The sequence below is a fragment of the Sorex fumeus genome, unplaced genomic scaffold, assembly GCF_029834395.1.
Source record: "Sorex fumeus unplaced genomic scaffold, SorFum_2.1 ptg000013l, whole genome shotgun sequence".
Classification (NCBI taxonomy): Eukaryota; Metazoa; Chordata; class Mammalia; order Eulipotyphla; family Soricidae; genus Sorex; species Sorex fumeus.
In genome coordinates this window covers 1,007,638-1,030,011 of record NW_026606070.1, presented here as the reverse complement: position 1 = coordinate 1,030,011, position 22,374 = coordinate 1,007,638, and the positions used below count along the sequence as shown (strand labels likewise).

Here is a 22,374-nt window from a genome sequence, read left to right as displayed (position 1 = left end):
TTGAGGCAATCGACGAATAACAGGATGGTCGTGATCGTGATTTAAAAAATAAGTAAAATTGATCATCATAACTATTTTTAAATAGGTGACGTGTCCCTTCAATTCAAAAAAGTCAAGAAGGATAAAGATGGGGCTGGTGCCATAGTACAGCCTGGAGGGTATTTGCCTTGCATGCAAATGACCCAGGTCAGTCCACAGCACCCCAGATGGTCCTCCGAACTCCTCCAGAAATGATTCTAAGTGCACAGTCAGGAGTAAGCCTTGGGCACTTCAGAGTGTGGTTCCAAAACCAAACAAACTTAAAAAAAAGGGCAAGGAAAACAAATTTTTTTTCTGTATAAGGTTATTTGCATCTAGAGATTGTCTCCTGGTTAAAAAAAATCAAGTAGAGAAAGAAGCATTTTGCTTTTATTCTGCTTCTGAGTAGCCTGAACTGAGTAGCCTAAACGATGTCTGGTGGGCACACTACACCTCACTCGCACCTGTGGAATCTCCATTAGTACAGACTAGCTAATTTGATGATGAGAAACTCTTCCTCCGAAGTCACACATATGCTTCTTAGGGAAAAAAGCACACTATTAAGATGGTAACGGAGTATGAGACCTGCCCCCCTAAACTCTTAGGCACACAAGTTCGAGCATAAGTTGTTTGGAAAGATAATCTCCCCAAAAATGAATAAGAAAGATATTTTATAGGAAAGTGCATACGGAAAACATATTAGCATAGAAGTGGAATAATATGATTTCTGTATGCCATCCAGTGTCAAATAATATTTATAATTATGGAAGTACCAGATGTATATATGTTTTCTCAATCACATTAATACAGACTTGAATACCTACAGAGTATTCACACCCCCCCTCCCCCCCACACACACACATTTTGGTGCCAGGGATCAAACCTAGGACCTCACCTATGTAAAGCAAGTGCTTCTTCACTGAGCCACACCCTTGGCTCAATATTGTGATAATCATATTTTAATCTGAATATGCCCTTAGCTAAGGTTTTCTCCAGAATTCTAGAGTTGGAAAAGTTGTATAAAGTAATGACTCATAGGTTCTAAGAATAAAAAAGAGGCCTAATGTGAATCTCTATGCCAAACAACTAATTTAGCAAGAATCCCACTTAATGATTCAGGAGACTCGGCAACATGTGAAGCAGTTCCAAATCGGCTAAAATCGTAATTCCTCTCTAGAGCGCACCATGTTTAAATGTGGAGGGAAATACTAGAAGCTGTCTGTGTCAGGGCTCCAAAAAAGAGGAGGGATGGAGGAGAAAGACCAGCGGAGTTGCAAGAAATTGGAGTTGGGGGGCTGGGGGCGGGTAGCTAGGAGGCAGGGTGCAGAGGCCAGCAGGCAGAGAGTGAGTGAGACGCGTCACAGCACACAGTTCCCGAAGCACTTACTTAGGATTCTGCTCAATTTTAGGCAACGTCAGGTTCCAGCTATACAGGGTAAGTCAACCCCAGGAAATTGTGAAAAGAGAAGGAATTCAAAGATTGCAGTAGAATGGGATGTGATGGGGAGAGGGACCAGCTTAATGTTACCCCAAGGAATAAACTGTGTCATTCAGAAGAACTGTTCTCATTGGTTGGCATGGTCTGGTCTGAGACTCTGCACCGCTCAGTTCCATGAAGATGTGATAATTGCTTGTTTGATATTCTGATGTATTTACATAATGAGTGCCAGAGTCCCAGGCACTCGCTGACAACAGGCCCACATATTGACAGTCGCTCCGCAGTCAAGATGGCCTGTGAGCCAGAACTGTTGATCAGGATGGCAGGAAGCCAGAGAATCAAATGGCCCAACATGTTGTCTCAAACCGAAGCCTTGGATGTTCCATCTTCTGCCACAAAGTGGTTACTGCACTAAGCCCCCTGTCACTAAAAGGCAGAACCCCCCTGAAAGGCAGTTCCTCAGCTGAGCCTTAAGTTTTCTGGCACATTGCTGAGTGGCTGGGGGCGGAGTGACTCTCCGAATCTCACATCGGGTCTGCTGCAGTGATCTTAAAATGAATTGCATCCCAACGATCTGGAATTTCTCTTAAAAGGCAGATTTCAAAACTGGTAAATGGCTTAAAAAACTTCAGCCCTTTTAACTTTCTGTGGTCATCAAATTTTCAAGGAGGGGCTGGAGTGATAGCACAGCGGGTAGGGCGTTTGCCTTGCACACAGCCGATCCGGGTTCGATTCCCAGCATCCCATATGGTCCCCTGGGTAATGAGCACCTCTAGGGGTAATTCCTGAGTGCAGAGTCAGGAGTAACCTCTGAGCATCGCTGGGTGTGATCCAAAAATAAAATAAAAAAAATAATTAAAATAAAAGTTTACTTTAGTCTACTTTCAGCAAACCACAACACCCAATAAGAGAGAGAGAACAGAAGGGAATGCCCTGCCGCAGGGGCAGGGTGGGATGGGGGGGATGGGGGGTGGGAGGGATACTGGGATCCGTGGTGGTGGGAAATGGGCACTGGTGGAGGGATGGGTGTTCGATCATTGCATAACTGAAACCCAAGCACAAAAAATTGTAAGTCTACAACTGTACCTCATGGTGTCTCACTAATAAAAAATTTTTAAAAAGTTTATTTTAAAAAAAATTTTTTTCCCAAGGATACCAGTCTTTGAAGTAAACGAATAGGCAGTGAGGAAAGAAATGTCATGATTAAGAAAATCTTCCTAGTTTATACTTAAGTCAGATGCGTCAGTGACAATCTCGGTATAACAACTTTTCCGTTTCTGGAAAGAAGTGAGCTACAGAAGAGACGGGCCATGAGCGCTCTTCAAATTATAGTTTAGTACTGGTTTTTTGGCTGTATAAGCTCCAGAAAATAATCCTCAACTCCACTAACTTGCTGACTATGTATATTTGCCCTACACGACTGTACAGAACATGGTTTACCATGTCTGAGACTTTTTCCTGAAGTGACCACCATCCCCTCTGACATATATGTAGAGAACAGAGATTTTAAAATTACATTCCAGTCTAATCATTAGGCAAAATTTAAAAATTAAAATGCTTTCTTCTCCCACACTTTTGAGTTTAGTTTAATGTTTTGTTTTAAAGCTTTTGAATTTAGGGGCTGGAGCAATAGCACAGCCGGCAGGGCATCTGCCTTGCATGCGGCCGACCCAGGTTCGATTCCCAGCATCCCATATGGTCCCCTGAGCACCGCCAGGAGTAATTCCTGAGTGCAGAGCCAGGAGTAACCCCTGTGCATTGCTGTGTGTGACCCAAAAAGCAAAAAAAAAAAAAAAGAAAAAAATTTTGAATTTAAAACCAAACGCCTTATTCTGGTCCTGTCAACTATGAAGACACTGCTTTTTAGAATTCTTAAATCGAAGAGGGAGAAATAAAAGCATTTTACTGTAGCTTAGGTACTATGGATACAATAGTGTTTAACTTCACAGTTAAAAAGTTATGTACACAGGTACTGATGCACACTCTCCCACTGAAGTAGTCATATCCAAAGAGGGGGAAATTATAACACGGACCGTACACAGTGAGGGTTCTAATAAGCTTAGTCCCGCGACAGTGTGGAATAGTTATTGAAAAAATTAAAATGAACAAATAAGACCAAAACAGTCTAAACTCTCCTCCTACCCAGTTATAGAGCAACAAAACATGAACGCCTCAAATAGAAGGGTGACAGAGATCTTTCATCTTCCTTTGAACTAAAAGGAAAACAAAACTGATCAATGTAAGCTGTTACTGTTATTACAGGGTTATGTTACTAAAACTTGATTCTTTCACAAATTCTGTTGGAGCTCATTAAAATTGATCTCATCATGGTAAGATTCCTAAAACACACACTACCCAGATCAAGACAAGGCCCATTAGAGTACTGTGTAGCTGTTAGAAAAGATGAAGTCATGAAATTTACATACAAGTGGTACTACATGGAAAGTATCATGTTAAGCGAAATGACTCAGAAAGAGAGGGATAGACATAGAAAGATTGCATTCATCTGGGGAACATAAAGTAACAAAATAGGAGACTAACACCCAAGAGTGGCCGAGATTAGAACCAGGAGTTTTGCTCCATGGCTTGGAGGCCAGCCACACATGCTAGGGGAAAAGGGAGCTCAGATAGAGAAGGGAGCACCAAATAAAGGGTGTTGGGAGGATCCTCCCAGGATGGGAGAAGCATGCTGAAAGTAGACTATTAGACCGAACATGATTGCCACTCAATGCCTCTTTTGCAAACCACAACATCCAAAAGGAGAGAGAGAACAAAAGGGAATACCCTGCCACAGAGGCAGGGTGGGGTGGAGGGATGGGGGGTGGGAGGGATAATGGAACTCGTGGTGGTGGGACATGGGCACTGGTGGAGGGATGGGTATTTGATCATTGTATAATTGAAACCCAAGCACAAAAATTTGTAAGTCTACAACTGTACCTCATGGTGTTTCACTAATAAAAATTAAATTTAAAAAAAATTTAAAAAAGGTAAGGTTCATTATTTCATCAAGGGAGACTCGTCAAGAGAGGTGTTTTGCTTTTTGGGTCACACCCATTGATGCTCACGGGTTACTCCTGGCTCTGCACTCAGGAATTACTCCTGGTGGTGCTTGGGGGACCATATGGGATGCCAGGGATTGAACCCGGGTCGGCTGCATGCAAGGCAAACACTCTACCCACTGTATTATCGCTCCGGCCCCAAGAGAGGTTTTTTATTTTTCATTTTTTTTGAGACTAGCCTAGCCCATAGATGAAAGAAGACACCACTGTTTTTTAGTTTGTTCGCTTTTGCTATGTTTTGGGGCTCACATCAGGCAATGCTCTGGGGTTGCTCCTGGCTTTGATCTCAGGAATTACTCCTGGCAGTGTCTGGGAAACCAGTAAGGATGCTGGGGATCAAACCTGGGTTGGCTGCGTGCAAGGCAAACGCCCTGCTAGCTATAATCTCTCTCTAGCCCCCACCACTGTTTTTCGGAAGCTTCTGACTACATTATTCTACAAGCTCAAGCCAAGTTTTCATGTGTTACATACACATAAATCCTTGAGATGATTACATGCTCAATTAACTCAAGCAAAGTTAATTACAGCTCGTGAACATGATGATGAAGGTAAGAAACGGTCAATAAAATAGTCCCGTGAAGAGGGAGCCACTTAGGAAGGCCGTGTGAGCCAGGAGAGGCGTGTGTCACCTCCATCCTGACACGAGGTGGTACCTCTGTGGCAGTCACTGGCGGGGGACAGGAAAAGGCAGACACAGAACAGCAGAATTAGTCTAAGTTCCCCCAACAACACAGAGGCAGTAGATGCCTCCACAGGAAACAATATTTTTATAACGCAAAATACATAGGACCATAAAGCAGTCTCTGCTTTTAGCTTGCTTTTTCTCTGTCTGATCAAAACACAAAATGAATTTCTTCCTCTTAGTGTCCACCGGCAGAGCCTGGCAAGCTCCCCGTGGCGTATTCGATATGCTGAAAATAATAACAGGCCTCATTCCCCTGACCCTGAAAGAGCCTCCAATATGGCAGCGTTGGGAAGGACGAGTAAGGAGAGGCTGCTAAAATCTCAGGGCTGGGACGATGGAGATGTTATTGGCATCCGCTCAAGTAAATCGATGAACAACGGGATGACAGTGATACAGTGATACAGTGATAGTGTCCACTAGGCTGGTCTTTGAAATCTGTGATTATCCACTGGGGGGGGTGAGGGGTCCAAGTTGTGTTTGTGAGACCCGGGGCCACCCCTGATGAGCCCTTGCTAGTCCGTGTGGAGGGTTCATTGCCCGGGACTGGGGTCAGGGCGCTGGAATCTGGTCTGCACGCATAGAATCCCGGCTACTGAGCCCTTTCCCTAGCCCCTGTTAAGCATTCTTACAAAAATTCTGATTCTAAGCAGCAGATTCCCTTTATAAAAGATCAAATATCTATACCACGTGCAAAATGAAGCAGGTGAGTAGAGAAAGTCAGATCTTTGACACTTTCGTGGGTGCACACCATTTTTGAGGAAGCAATTAATTTCAGTGTTTTTACTTGCAGGTTTTTCTTAAGCATCACTGATGAAAAGAAAGAGTTTGTTTTCATTGGTGGCAGTAGAAGAATTCTGATGGAAACTATACAGAGGCAAACACACACAAATACCTGTTTGAAATGTTGAAAAGGTCTTAATGTTGGGGTCTGAAGACAGCATCTAAAACTCAACTCACTGTTTTCTATTCACTCATGATCTGGGTTTTCAATTTCCACATTGCTCCATTGCTCTAAGTCTTGCTACCAAAAGCTGTGATCGCAACTGCACTAATTCTTCCTAAGTGAGGTGTTAAGTGACTGACCAATTCATTATGGGTTCCAATAGAGATGGAATGGAAAGTACTATCATTACCACAATGCAGAAAGCTGACCCTAACCATCTATCGTGGTATTTGGTTATAGGAAGATTGTCTCCATGAGTTGTAAAGTGGGCACTGTACTAAGGGTTTTATTTGCCCAGAGTAGAGCTTTAAATTGAACAAGTAACTAATGAGAATAAAAATCAGTATGCTTGGTCGGGCACTTCAGTGAACACTCAATTAGCAATGTGCTTAGTTTTCCTAGAATTTAGAAGAGCTTGGGGACTCGACTAAGCTGGTCCAGGTTTCCACAAGCAGCTATTCCTGGATTTTGCCTAACAGTGTGTGTGTGTGCGTGTGTGTGTGTGTGTGTGTGTGTGTGTGTGTGTGTGTTTATTTTCATTTGTAGCAAACAGAGGCAATCAATAGGAACCAATCCCTTCCTCTTTTATATTTCTCTCTCTCCCACACACCAGCAGTCAGGTATTCTACATGAATTGTAATGTAGATATTACATCCTAAATCCTTACAAAATCCCTTCCTGTTTCTTGTCCCTCACTGGGGAAAAGCAGATGTGCACAGGTCACTATGTCCATTGCATGTAAATTCCTGGTACAAGTCAGCTCATTTTTTGTTGTGTCTTCTCTTCAGTAATGACCTATGAAAATAATGGTGGCCTGAGCAGATGAATGAAGTAAGAGTGTCTACCATGACCAATATACTTTTTAGTAGCTTTCAACAAGCTGGGCAGACTCTCTGAACCCCACATCCTACTTCTGATACAACAATTCTGTGCCTTCCTTGGTCAGAGTCACCTAACACTGCCTTGTATGTCTGACAACACTTAAAAGGTGATTCAATTTATTAAAGTGCATGGGTAGTTTTTCAACAATGTCTCTTGATTGAAACATAATATTTTTAATCATCAAAGACATTTTTTTTCAGGCTCCATTTGCACAAAATAACATTTGTCCAAGAAAGACAAAATCAGAAGCTTTAATTTGGACCTGTCCCCATATTTTGACTAGTTTTGTAGGTTCTAAAAATTAAAATGAAAGCATTGGAATTTAAATAAAATAAAATAGAACCAGGATTAGATTTTATCAATTAGTAGTACTCAACAGGAATGTGTACATAATACCCAAGAAAGAAAATATAATTACAAAAGAAAATTCGAATTGTGAAAGTTAATTATAGCACATTCCTCTTTTCCTTTCCATGAAGTGGATCCTTGCTTGGGATTCAGTAATATAATCTTGATAAATGCATAAATTCTAAAACAACTAGAGAACTGCTTTCAAACTGATTAAGTAAATTCATTCTAAAAGTCAGTTTCATGCACTGATTTTAAAGAAAAACAATCAAGAACAATTTTCCACATATAACAAAATTGTCTTCTTCCACAAATTCACACATCAGATTAAAAGGTATTTGGAAAGACCAGCATTCTTGAACTGTTCTGTCTTTATACTATTGTTTGTATTATTCTTAAAGGTCACCCCAATATCTATAGCAGTGACCAATGCTGTCCCTGGGTTCTCAGTCATGTCCAATGATATTAAAATGGTCATAAGTGTTTGCGGGGGGGCTAAGTTATTACACACACACAACACACAAATCATCCTGTTAGTCGTCGATTGCCTCGAGCAGGCCCCAGTAACGTCTCCTTGATCCTAGCCCTGAGATTATATTCAAGGCTCTTTAGGAGAATGAGACCCATCATTGTTACTGGTATTTGGCATATTGGGGACGCCACGGGGAGTTTGCCAGACTCTGCCGTGTGGGCAGGCTACATTTGGTAGCCTGCCAGTTTTTACACTGAATATTAACACAAATTCCCTTTTTCTTAAAAAAAAAAAAAGGCACCTGTGTGTCCTATGAATGAAAACAGGCGTGGACATCATGTTATTAAGACAATGATCACTGTAACATCTTGGAATTCACTCAATTCCTCCTTGGTTTCTAGTATAAATTCCATGTTTTAATTATTTCCTGTTTTGCTAATTCAGAACAATGGCCAAGCTTAAGCATCCTATTAGATTCCCGCCCCCCCCTTTTTTTTTAATCAGAAAAATTGAAAGAATGGGGCCGGAGAGATAGTATAGGGGTAGAGAATTTGCCTTGCATGTGATGGGCCCGGGTTCGATTCCCAGCACCCCATATAGTCCCCCAAGCACAGTCAGGAGTAATTCCTGAGCACAGAGTCAGGGATAATCCCTGAATATACACTCACCCTCCTCCATCCAGCCCACCTTCCTCCACCCTACACTCACCCTCCTCCACCCTACACTCACTCTCCTCCACCCGGCCCACTCCTGTTCCTGCTCTTGTGAGAATCAGAATGTCCTTTTGCAATGTAACTTTTACTCCTCTGCCTGACTTATTTCACTGAGCAAATCCCCTCATTTCCTCAAGGCTGCTGCGACATTCCCTATTATTCTTTTTATAGCTGAGCAATATTCTATGATGTGCATACACAAGCACCCCCCTCCCCGCCACACACACACACACACACACACACACACACACACACACACGTCACAGGCCTACACCCCACGTCTTAGCCGATCATCTGTTAATAAATGTTGAGGTCATTTCCATACTTTGGCTATTTCAAATTTCTTTAAAATATTTTTTTTTTCTGTGCCTGAGAGACAGTACAGCAGGTAGGGCACTTGCCTTGCACGTTGCTGACTTGGGTTCAATTCCCAGCACTGTATATGATTTTCTGAGCCCCACAAGGAGGGATACCTGAGTTACGGAGTCAGGAGTAAGCCCTGTTGTACAGTTGGGCATGGTGGTCTTATATGCAGCCCTACCCTTGCCCCATCTTCCCGCCTTGGCTATCAAAGGATGGTGCCAAGAATGAGGCTCAGGGCTCTGGAGAGATTGCCTGAGGGGCTTAAGTATATGCTTTGCACGCAGGAGACCTGGGTTTGATTTCCTGGGGCCCCTGAGCATCAGGCTGGCAGTAGGCCCGGGAGCCTCCCTGCCTCCCCGCTGGACTCTCCTTCACACTTGAATGACCAATACGCAGCCTCCCCGACAAGGGGGCCTAGCTGGGCACACTCAGAAAGAAAGGACTGTATCCTCATTTCTGTTACGACACTGAGTTTCTTTAACAAGCCACGTTCTCTTCTTAAAATAAGAAGAGAGGTTATCCTTGGCTCTGGGAGAAAGCTTCCAAGGTTGGCTTGGAATGGCTTTGCCTGGACGGATCTCAGCCCTGCACAGTCCCCTGACTGTCACTGGCGGCGGCGTCCTGCCAAACTTACACACCTGGCCCAGGATCCGGGGTACTGATTCTAACATTTCACGGACGTCTCTTGGCCGGGCCATCTCCTTTCCATTTCTGCATCCTGTCTTCACAGCAGTGACGCCTCACCCTGCCTCTGACTCCTCCACATCCCTCCCCCCAAGACTCAGCCCCTCGCTCTGAAGCCCCTCTGGCTTCCTCATCACCCCTAGGGTTGAACCTGAATGACCGAGCCCGGAACGCAACGCCCCTCCAAATCTAAGTGTGGCCAGTCTTGGCTGTAGTCCTGGCCCCTTCCTCTCACTCATGTTCAGTTCCTGTTCTCTTCAACACTTCCGCAGTCTCCACCGCTCCCTGGGAACTGTGAAAAGCCTCCTCCAGCACCCAGGGGAGGGGGCTCAGCTTTCTGTCCAATTCTCTCTGTCCAGTGCTCTAAGTCCTCAGCATACGATTAGGATAGGTGAGTTCAGGTGCTGGACCCAACTCCCGCATTTGACTTTATCTTTGCCCCCAGCAGCCAGCCAAGACCCAGGCCACAACTCTCCATCACGCAGACCTGGCCGGGAGCTGACGTTTAGCGTCTGAGGAAACATTTTGAGAACAGACATTGCTTCCAGTTTGTCAAATGAACTGCTCGAGTGAAAACCATCCTCTTTCCAGCCAGGGGAATTGCCATGACCGTGAGTTTTCTTCCGTCCCGAGGGAACAAAAATAAATCCTTCTCTCTCACTGCACGACTCGAGCTGGCAGTTGTGCCATTCATACCTGAAACATAAACACCGACTTTCTGCGGGGTACAGAGAACCTGGGGAAGGATATGTTCAGGCGGGCAAATGTTTAAACACGGCCTCGCCACACAGCGTGTCTGTTTGTTCTGGATGGAAGGCAGGAAAAGAAACGTAATTCGCCTCCCTGCAAGCCCGAAGGTTGTTTGGGGTTTCCAGAAATCTTGAGTTTACTTACAGAAGTATTTTCAAGGCAGCTGAAAGCTCTCATTTTCCTTTGAGATGCCTTTCCAGAGAAGTGACCTTTGTCATTATTAGACATATATGACGATTATCTCAGGGAGGCAGGAAGTCAGAATAAAATAGTAACTTGGTGTTGTTGAGAAAAGATTTTGAGAGCAATAGTGACGAAGTCAACGAATCTTCAAATCCACTCACAAATAAATCTCGGAAGAGAGCCAAAAGCTGCAGAGATGCCTCCAAACCCCGCGCCAGGCTGGATCTCATCTGAGATGCTCTAGAAGGGAAAGGTGACCCCTCCACTCATCCCAACAGAACCCTGACAGCAGAGAACCTCCAAAACCCAATTGCTGCCATGCTCACGGCCAATCTTCACACGCTCAGGATGAGCCTCACACAGGAGAATGAATCTGCTGAAAAACCCAGGTATGTGGGTTTTTTGACCGAAATCTCCAGCCATCACGGAGTCGGGAATGGGCCCCCTCCCGTCATCTCCCTGTGCTTCCCGGAGCCTGGCAGCCACGCCCATGAACTGCCTCTGGTCCATATAAGCTCACTGACGGCCATGATCCAGAGACTCACAAATAAATCTCAGAAGATGCTGCAGACCCCAAAGTCACCATCCAGTTAAAAACTTAACTCAGCTCTATCATCCTATTTAAATTTTTAGACGTCCTGGAGCACTTGGCCGCACTCATGACATCTCATTTTCTTTTCTTTTCTATTTTTTTTATCATTTTTTAAATTAATAAAACACCATGAGGTACAGTTATAGACTTATAAATTTTTGTGCTTGGGTTTCAGTTATACAATGATCAAGTACCCATCCCTCCACCAGTGCCCATCCTCCCCCACCACGGGTCCCAGCATCCCTCCCACCCCCCATCCCCCCCGTCCCACCCTGCCTCTGTGGCAGGGTATTCCCCCTTGTTCTCTCTCTTCTTTTGGGTACTGTGTTTCGCAAGAGAGGCATTGAGTGGCAATCATGTTTGGTATATAGACTACTTTCAGCATGCTTCTCCCACCCTGGGAGGGTCCTCACAACACCCTTTATTTGGTGCTCTCTTCTCTATCTGAGCTTCCTTTTCCCCTAGCACGTGTGGCTGGCCTTCAAGTCATGGAGCAAGATTCCTGGTACTAATCTCAACCATTCCTGGGTATTAGTCTCCCGTTTTGTTACTTTATGTTCCCCAGATGAATACAATCTTTCTGTGTCTATCCCACTCTTTCTAACTCATTGTGCTTAGCATGATACTTTCCATGTAGTACCACTGGTATGTAAAATTCATGACTTCATCTTTTCTAACAGCTACGTAGTACTCCATTGTGTAGAAGTACCAAAGTTTCTTTAACCAGTCATCTGTTCTCGGGCACTCAGGTTTTTTCCAGATTCTGGCTATTGTAAAGAGTGCTGCAATGAACAAACAATTGCAGAATGACATCTCATTTTCTAAGTCACTAATATACCAGGAGTAGCACACCACATTTTATGGCGTGTAAAGTAGAAGGAAACTGATCTCGATAAAAAATAAATCTATTAGCCCACAAGGTTCAACCTGTAACAACGTGTTAGTAATCTTTTATACAATAGCTTGATGTCTCCAGGGTGAGATACAACAATCTTCACACACTCTCCTCTAATGAAATTTTTTTGGATCATTTTTAACAGATCATTCATAACGATCATCCTGTTGTTCATTGATTGCCTCGAGCAGGCACCAGTAATGTCCCCTTTGTCCTAGCCCTGAAATTTTAAAAAGTGCCATATTCAAGGCTCTTTCAGGGTTAGGAGAATGAGAGCCATCCTTGTTACTGGTATTTGGCATATTGGGTACGCCATGGGGAGTTTGCCAGACTCTGCCGTGTGGGCAGGTTACATTCGGTAGCCTTCCAGGTTGTCCAAAGCAAAAATGAGATAATAAGATGTTGCGTGGCTGCAAATGCGGCTGTGCGCTTCCGGGAGCTGGGTTTTATAGTCACTGGGTCTTGGCCGTTGATGGGGGGCAGTTGGTGGGTGTGACCCCTGCCTACTGGAAGATGGAGGATCTGGGTGGAAGATGCTCAGCCCCGATCCGAGCAGGCTTGGAGATCTCAGCCCCGGGACCATATGCCTTTGTTCCTCTGCCGGTACCTTCATGCGTGTGGAGAGTGGTCTCCAACCAGCATGGTTGTGACTGGTTCTGGAGGTCTTCGGTTGCCGGGGCTCTGCTCGGGGCAGGAAAATGGAGGATCTGGGTGGAGGATGCTCAGATTTTAACGGATCATTCATAACAAGCAATACAAAATAAATTATTTAGGATGTGCCTTTGGGGCAGGCTTGGGTGGGTGGTGGGGAAATTTGAAATAATGGTGGTGGGATTGGAGGTGTAACATTGAATATAATAAATTACTGTGAACTTTATAAAAATAAAAAAATAAAATAAATGAATACAGAGAAAGAAGTTTAGAGGAAAGGATAAGGAATATAACTGGGGGTATGGTGGAATGGGAGGGGTCTTAGGGACTTGGTGGAGGGACGTGAATTCTCTGGTCGTGGGGACGGTGTTAAAACTCTATCTGCATGAAACTACCATGAACAGTATTACAAATCACAATGCCTCAATAAAGATTAAAGATAAGACAAAGAAAGATTTCTGAAAACAATCTAAACATCTTACACTGCCAAATAGTGATAAAAATGGAACCAACCCAAGGTCTTGTACACACAGAGGAGACACTCTACCTACCACTCATTTCCATCCCAGCCCTGATTTCAATTTTCCTAAATAAAAGTCTTCTGATTTATATAATGTCTGACAAGAAGGCAACGCATTTTCCTTTTCCCAAATCCCAAATGTTTTATTGCCTTCCACTTTGGTCCGTCCCATAGATTTATTCATCTTTACTTAAGTACCTGAAAGCAATTCTAGGATTTACTTCAATTTGGCTTTTGCCTTGTCCATCCCACGATTTTCCCTGAGTGTCCCTTCAAATGCTACACTCAAAGTCTACGTCTGGCTTCTACGTGATCTGTAAAGGTCTATAATGGTGTGAATAATAATCCCAAGCACACAACCCTGAACACCATCATTCTGAGAGATGAAACCTTGAGGGATCCCTCAAGTCTAAAAATCCGAAAAATTAAAAAATAATTCATGAAAGGTCAAAATATGTAATGCTGAAACCCTGAAAGCTAAAAGAAATGAAAACGCAGCTGGAGACCCTCTTGCTAGATCTCCATCCCAGGCCTTGATTCCAATTTTCCTAAATAAAATGATTTATATAACGTTTGGCAAGACGATAACACGTTTTTCTTTTGCCCAATCCTAGATGTTTTATTGCCTTCTGCATCTGTCCCTCCCCATACATCCAGCCCTTCACAGAGAGTTCCAGGCTGCCATTCCGACACGATCCTTTGTCAGAAAACAGAAAGAACTCAACAAGCTCAGAGACCTTTTGAACCAAAGACACTTGTTAATTTATTCTATTTATTTGTTTGTTTATTTTTGGACCACACCTGGCTGTGCTCAGGGCTTACTCCTGGCTCTGTGCTCAGGAATCACTCCTGGTGGACTCAGGGATGCTGATATGGAGGCTTGATCTCAAACCTGCGGTTGGCCATGTGCAAGGCAAGTGCCCACCCTGCTGTGCTATCGCTCCGGTCCTCACACCTGCTGATTTAGAGGTTCCTTGGGTCACAAAACACATGAAGCAGTGAATGCATCTTGGTCACGGATCTGACTATTGAAAAAGACAGATGTCTTGTGTTTACCCCTGGACCTAACTCCTTGCAGAGTTCGAAGTATCATATGTGGTGCTTGGGATTGAACCTGGGTTGGCCACGTGTAAGGCTAGTAGTGCCTTACCCATAGTTCTATCAGAGGAACTTTTATTTCTCAGTGTTCTGGAGGCTGAAGTCTGAACTCAGAGTACCAGGATAGTGAAGCTCTGGTGAGAACATACCTTGGCTGGCAGACTGCTTCCTTCTTTCTGTTTTGTTTCTGTTTGAGCACCACACCTGGATGTGCTCAGGGATCACTCCTGGTGGGACTCAGGAATAAAACCGTGCTGGGGACTGAGTCTCAGTTGGCCATGTGCAAAGCAAGTGCCTTGCTCACCATGCTTTCTCTGGTTCCAGCTTTCTTCCTTTTGAGTCCCACAAAAAGGAAGGGTGTCTAGAGGGGGAAACAGGCTCGAAGGGACACTCTGGCCCCTCTCTTGGAAAGGGCACTCACCTGATCTAGCTCATCTAACAAGCATTTCAATCCCACCACCTCATCCAAACCCAGTTCCCTGCAAAGCTCCTACCACCCAGGACCATCACAGTGGGGGAGCTTCAGCACAGAGTTAGGAGGGAAAGAGGGAAGGAGGGAAGGATTCTGTACACAGTGCCATCACAGGAGAGCAGGATTTATTTTCCAGGGCCAGATATTTTACGGTTATGCACAATTCTATGCATATGCCAAAGATCACCGAATTGTACACTTTAAGTAGGTAACTTGCATGGTCTGAGAATTTTATCTCAACAGACTTATTTCTAAAGGAAGTGATTTCCGGTTCTTCTAGGGAAGAGGCTGGAGCGATAGCACAGCGGGTAGGGCGTTCGCCTTACAAGCGGCCAACATGGCCGACCCGAGTTCGATTCCTCTGCCCCTCTCGGAGAGCCCGGCAAGCTACCGAGAGTATTCGATATGCCAGACACAGTAACAACAAAGTCTCCAACGGAGACGTTACTGGGCCCGCTCGAGCAAATTGACGATCAACGGGAGGGCCTTTACCTTTACCTTTACCTAGGGAAGAGGAAGTAGCGTTCAAGGGGTTTCATATTTTACAAATGATTTATTTGGGATACATTCCTGATCATTGCATATACATCGAAGTATCATGGGGTAAACAAAGGTAAATTTAAGTTTCAAGGCACTTGACTCCATGCTACTTCTTTAGATCATTTCCCACTATTCAGTTGATGAAATGGAAAGTCACCTCTATGATGGTGGGCACCTCTCATCTACAGAACTGGGAAGATAATACAAGTAAAAAAAATAACAAAAAGCAGAGTGTGCTACCACGGAGTTGGTATACCATTTACAAAGAGTTACTGGATCCTGTAACTTCAAAATTTCCCCCATAAGTCAGGATGGTTTGATCTGAGAGAAGAGTAAACTGTCTGGCCCAGATCCACAGGGCCCTTGGTGGGGGCCACCCTTTCCAGAGGGCACATTTATTAGTCTTCCTGTCAGTTTGTCCCGCCCAGCAACTCTACCTTTTCACTCATTTAGACAGGGCAATCTTGGTGAGACGTAAAGGGTCAAGAGGATTCAGGTACATTGGTGGAATTAAGATTGATAGAACTAAATATCCAAACCAGAGTCAACAACACTGAAATCACGAGACCCAAACCTGAACAACCAAATGTAAAAGGCAACTGTCAAGAGGGCAGGCTGGGGGTGAGGGGGTAGGAGAGGAACCTGAGAACATTGGTGGAAGGAAGTTATCACTGGTGTTAAGATTGTTGCTGCAACATTGTATGTCTAAAACTCAACTTTGAACATCTTTGTAAATCACAGTGCTTTAATACATCTTTGTAAATCACAGTGCTTTTAAAATTTTAAAAAAGACCCACCCACAGCCTAAGGGCATACTTTTTTTTTTTAGAAATTGGTGTATTTCTTTTCTTTTCTTTCTTTTTTTTGGGTTACTCCTGGCGATGCTTGGGGGACCATATGGGATGTCAGGGATCGAACCTACCCGCTGTGCTATTGCTTCAGGCCCAGGAATGGGTGTATTTCAGCTTCCCATACATCACAAGAGGGCAGCACCCAAGGAAACAGACTCTTCGTTGTCATCTCTTCCAAATGCTGGTTATAAGAATGGGTGGTGGTGGGGACGGCCACTCAGGGCAGGTGACCCCACAGCCCAGACCACCCAGCGCAGGGGTGAAGAAAAGCGATTTTAAAGGCCTCTTAAGAGACTGTAGGGGAGTCTGCAGGGGAGAGGAAGTGCGATCAAAGGGCCAACAAGTCGGGAGGAATGAGGGAGAGCAGGGCCAACAGTAGGGGGCCCCCTAACACCACCGGGAAGGTGTGCAAGGAGGGCCATCATCAGGCAGTGACTTCACTGCATCCCCCCCAATCCCCCACCCCCACCCCCCGCCAACCCCCAGGCGACCCTTTTCCAAAAGGCTATTCTCAAACCAATACTTGGAAAGTACAGGTGACTTTGTCATTATGTGTGAATGTGAGTGCGATTTTCCAACTCTGGACCGTCACTTTGTGTCAAGATGGTAAGTCTTTTCAAAGCCACTGCAACTTGCTTTAAAGTCAGTCTCCAAAAACCCACTTAACACCCACGTTGCCGAAAGACTCAGTAAGATATACCGAGTATGCTGGGGGGAAAAGGCAGCTCACATAGAGAATGGACCACCAAGTAGGGGGTGCTTGGAGGGTCCGCCCCGGATGGGAGATGCAGGCTGAAGGTAGACTACAGACTGAAGGACGGCCATTCAGTACCTCGATTGCAAACCACAATACGCTTAAGGGGAGAGAGAGAGAGAGAGAGAGAGAGAGAGAGAGAGAGAGAGAGAGAGAGAGAGAGAGAAAGGGAATGCCCTGCCACAGAGGCGGGGTGGGGTGGGGTGGGGAGGATGGGGTGGGGGTGGCAGGAGGGATACTGGGATCAGTGGTGGTGGAGAATGGGCACTGGTGGAGGGATGGGTACTAGAACATTGTATGACTGAAACGCAAGCATGAAAGTTTGTTAAGTCTGTAACTGTACCCCATGGTGATTCACTAAAATATAATATCTGTCACTGTCACTGTCCTCCCGTTGTTCATCGAGTTGCTCGAGCGGGCCCAGTAATGTCTCCACTGGAAACTTTTGTTGTTACTGTGTTTGGCGTATCGAATACGTCCCGGGGAGCTTGCCAGGCTTTGCCGTGCGCGAGATACCCTCGGTAGCTTGCCGGGCGTATATTTAAAAAAAAAAAAAGATATACTGAGTATCTGGCTAAATGAAGGGAAAAGGAGAAAAGAAAGGAAAAAGGAGAAGTATAAAGTTATTATTAATCTCAGCTTTCCACTTTGGAAACAAACTGAGGGAACCACAGGATGTGGACCAGGGGAACGGGCGGGAGTGCCAATGGAGTGAGAGCGAAGGGAAGTGCAAATTTTCAGGGGAAAAAAAAAATACCAAATGAAACACGAAACATGCAGATAGTCAAAGATACACGCCTGGAATATGCTAGAACATACGGTGTCATCAGTGACAACAGGGAACTTAATCATCTGCGGAAAGAAAGTTTCAATTCCTAATTCAACTTATTTATAACATGATTTTATTTAGATGGGGCAACTTTTTCAGATGGCAAGAAATCACATATGAATATGGAAGGAATATCTATATATAGTTATACAATGGGTTGAGTTTTATCACTAAGCAGAGAAATTCTTTACTATTTTTGCTAAATATAAATATTACAAGTCAATATTTTAGAGCTTACATAAATAACTGGGACAATTTAATCACCTTAAGAGATATGTAAATTGGTCCTATATTCAAGTCATTTGGGTTATACTGCAAAAACTAAGTTTTTAATGTTCAGACTCTACAAATTTTCTAAGGATTATGAGTTTGAAAACAGCCAATTCAAGTCCTGGAAAGTTTTGAAATTACATTCAGCGATAAACAGATAACAAAATGCATTAAAGGAAACAAAATTTATTTATTTTTTCAGTCTTGATGTATAATAGCACAGCGGTAGGGTGTTTGCCTTGCACGCAGCCAGCCTGGCCTAGCCGGGTTCGATTTCTCTGCCCCTCTCGGAGAGCCCGGCAGGCTACCGAGAGTATCTCGCCCGCCCGGCAGAGCCTGGCAAGCTCCCCGTGACGTATTCGATATGCCAAACACAGTAACAACAAGTCTCACGACGGAGACGTTACTGGGCCCGCTCGAGCAAATCGATGAACAATGGGAGGACCATGCTACCTGATATATAATCTCATCTATTAGTTTCATCTTACTTGTAAATTACTCATAACAAATTTGTCTCCTACATACTTTCACAATATGGTTAAAAAAAAGGCTAAATAGTCATTTATGGACATTGAAAGTTAAGTAGGATACAAACATAGACTCTCGTGAGATCAAAAAGTTATCTGAGGTTATATAAAACATCGACTGACATTAATCTTGTAGGCACAACGCTATTATTATGCGAATCATACATTCTATTACTGTAGGATTACACATGCACTGTAATTGTGCACTCACTGACATGTGACCTCTTGGGCAAGAACGTGTGTATTAATTACTTTCATATCAGTGCTGTTGGTCACAAAGAAAATGTTAAACAACCTGCGAAATATATTTTGTCGTAAGAGGTAACACTGATACCAGTAAATGAGAGTATCAAGTAAGGTCACGGCGCTAAATGTGCTATTTGCGGATGTTGAGCTGTAGAGTGAGTCTCACTTACACCCGCTGTCCAGGACTTTATACACACTGACAGCATCCACTAGGGCTAGGTCAGGGTTTCCTGCAGTGTGTGGACTATTTAAAAAAATCAGATTTGCTTGTAAGAAAACTGTTAAGATGCAGGCAGTTTCCTGCCACATCAGACTCAGATTCAGTAACTCTAGCCAAGGAGGGTATCAGGAAAACTTAGCTTTCAAAATAAGTTCCCCAAGTAACCCTCATGCACCTATATGGAGAAGCATCGGCTGACTCTGCGCTCAGGGTTCATTCCTGGCTGTGGGTTCGGGGGAACACATAGGGTGCTAAGAATGGAACCAGAGCAAACACATGCAAGGCAAGCACCCTACCTGCTGTACTATCTCTCCAGCCCCTGCGAAATAATGTCTAGAGGAAATCACACTGATTTTATTTCAGTTCTTGAGTGAATTCCCCCCAAACAGTGTCTTAAGTATGAAAATCTATCTTCTTTTTAGTTCTTACATCATCCAGCACTTTCTACAGAGTTCAGCAATAGCTGATACTTTAATCTACAGTAAAATTCAAGATAGGCAAGAAATGATAAGGTTCTTGGGAAAAAATAAAACACACCTTTAACTATACAAGTTAGAAACCAAATCAAGACTTCAAATGTATCAACTACATTGCTTTTTTTTCCAGCAAGAAGCATCTATGGACCTTCTTGCTAAGTTAATTGGATACTCGGTGTATCCTCAAAGCACTTCCTGCTTCTGGGTTATTCATTTTTCGTGAGGGAATTCTTGGGATCTAGCCAAGGGGTCTCATTACAGTGCAGTTGTTGGCCCAGCGGCAGAAAAGCAGGTTATCTCACAGGATACCTGGAAGGCCCATCTTGCACGAAAAGAAACATTGGTCCGCCTGTTTCCACTGTCAAAATATGAGCATTCACTGAAATACGGGTGACAGGGTTCTGAAAGATGCAATTTATCTTCATCGAGATGAGTCAGACAAATTACATTCTTTGATTTGAATTAGCAGCAAGTGACAACAGAGGGTGCAAGTGCGCTAAAGGAAGTATTCGGGTGGGACCCAGTGCCCCCACGAGCAGCGGCTGAAGTTTAAAAGAGAGAACGGGATTGACTAAAGACATTTTTTGCTTATTTGCCTTGGGATGTCGTGGCCAGGGCTCTCGGCTCTGTGCTCGGGGCTCAGTCCTGCTGGTGTGCAGTGCTGGGAGTTGAACCTGGGTCCTCCCCGTGCAAGGCAGGCAGGCGCCTTCCCGCTGTGCCATCTCCCCACTCCAACGAGAGAAGTTTTAAACGAAGCACTGCCAAGCGCTGTGCGGGGAAACACCCTGAGCACTGAGCCGAGAGTAACCCCTGAACACTGCCGGCTGGCTGGCTCCAAAACAACCCCCCTACATTGGGTAACTTCCTCCGAGACTTCCTCCATGCCTCAGTTTCCCTGTTACGACCAGGCAGGATGGACTCTTCTCGTGTCAAGGAGTCCCAGAGACATTCTGCGCCAATGAGGTCTGCAACGGCATGTTTTTTGGGGGGAAGACAGCCCCCCTTTCTATATTAAACTCCTCTGCTTTGCCTCAATCCCTCTCCTCACCCTCCACAATTCCTATCTCAGTCAGTAACAATAAAGTCACAGGGGCTGGAGCGACAGGACAGTAGGCGGGGAGCTTGCCTTGCTGGCCTGGGGAGGGGACCTGACTTTGATCCCCAACACCACGAGAGGTCCCCACCACCACCAGGAGTGACCTCTGAGTGCGGAGTGACAAGTGAACCCTTGGGTATTGCTGGGTGTGGCCCCCAACCAAACAACCAACCAACCAAGCAAACAAACAAAAATCCCCACCCCAACAAAAACCAAACTCAGCATCCCTCCCCAACACCCCAACCAAGTCCAACCTTGTTCCTAAGCAATCTCACAGGGCCGTTTCCCACCCCTAAGGGATGGGTTGTGTGACCAAGCTCTGGAGAATGGCATGTGGGGAGAGAGCTTCCCTAAGGTTTATGTCCACTTAGGGTTCCATCCTCACTCACTGACTGGAAGAGGCTTTCTGAGCCCCGAACTCCAGAAGGCCCTTCGCGGGGAGACACAACGAACATTTGGTTTTCTTACTAACGCCTCCATCCAGTCTTCAGTCTCTGTCTTCCTACAGATGGCAAAGGTACTTTCTGACATTCACATTCCGTTGGAAGAGTAACTGCATTGACCAGTGGAAGCGGAGCCGTGCGCTGAGTGAAGGCAGCAACAGAATATTTCTGACTTTTCTGGTCTTAGGGAAGGACAGGGACTGTGGCTGGCAGCACAGCAGTGAAAAAGACCAAGGACTGGCCAACTTACACGGCTGAGAGCTCCTGAGAAAACACAGAGCAGAATACCAAAGAGTCGGGAGGGAAAAAAAAACCAAAAACAGAAACACTACCTTTGCAGAGGCATAATTTCACAAGCCATTCTGGTACATGGATTTGCAAGGGAGTCCCACACACGCCAAGCCACGCCGCGGGGGGCCCGTCTGCACAGCGACCTTCTTGACAGGGGCCAGGCTGGGCTCGGGGCCTGGGGCCTCCCCTCCCAGCTGGAGAAGCCACTGGCTCTGCAGTTCGTCTGAGGCTCCGCTGCTGCTCAGTTTCCAAACTTCTCGAGCAACTCTGCTGTGCGATGAGCTCCCGGCGGCCGCCTCCTCTCGCACTGCAGTCCACTTTGACCTTTTGTTCCAGGCGAGCAGCTGAGGCAGCCGCCAATCACAGGAGCAGCTGGGGCATGGCTTCAAGGCTCTGATTATTTTGCTGTTCCTCCTCCTCCTGCTGCTGCTCCTCCTCCTGCTCCTCCTCCTCCTCCTCCTCCTCCTCCTCCTCCTCCTCCTCCTTCTCCTCCTGCTCCTCCTCCTCCTCCTCCACCACCACCACCTCTTCCTCCTCCTCCGGCTTCTGCTTCTCAGTTGGATTAGCAGTTCTGCAGAGGAGTGTGTCTCTCTGGGGAAACGCTACCAATAACTGCAGCGGGAGCCAGGATTCCCTTACTTCTCTAACAGACAAAGGCTGCCAAGGAGGAAATCCATTAGTTAAGGAGAGACGCTGGTTCTGCAAAGAAGGTTATGCCGTTCCCCCTTCCTCCTTTGAAAAATAAATCTAAACAAACAAAAAAACAAAGCAGAGACATTGAAAGGCAGGCTACCTCCGAGAAGGAAGACGCACAGCCAGACCCTGGCCCTACCCTCTCTGGTTTCCTGCCAATATTTGTTTACCCTGCGGGGACTCCTGATCACTGGTGATATCACCCCAAGCATAGAACTCTGGTTCGCTTCAGGGAGAACATGGATGTGTCTCAGGATGGCCCAAGTTCGCACAAACGCAACTAACTGCCTTGGAAGAATCACTTCTGCCTTTATCTTTGTAAGATTCTTTCTCTACCTACTCATTATTTCTATACAAACAACAACTTGTTTT

The 22,374-nt window shown here is 45.1% G+C and overlaps 1 protein-coding gene across 2 annotated transcripts in view; it reads right to left on the bottom strand.

The window, feature by feature from the left end:
- The window catches only part of FAM13A (family with sequence similarity 13 member A), a 96,534-nt gene extending 74,915 nt beyond the window's left edge, over positions 1 to 21,619 (bottom strand). For both annotated transcript variants that reach the window (XM_056111234.1, XM_056111235.1), the window contains exon 1: positions 21,351 to 21,619. In XM_056111234.1, the coding sequence (XP_055967209.1) occupies positions 21,351 to 21,379 (29 nt within the window). In that variant the 5' untranslated portion in view covers positions 21,380 to 21,619. The remainder of the gene's footprint in view (positions 1 to 21,350) is intronic.
- Between the last annotated feature and the right edge of the window lie 755 nt (positions 21,620 to 22,374).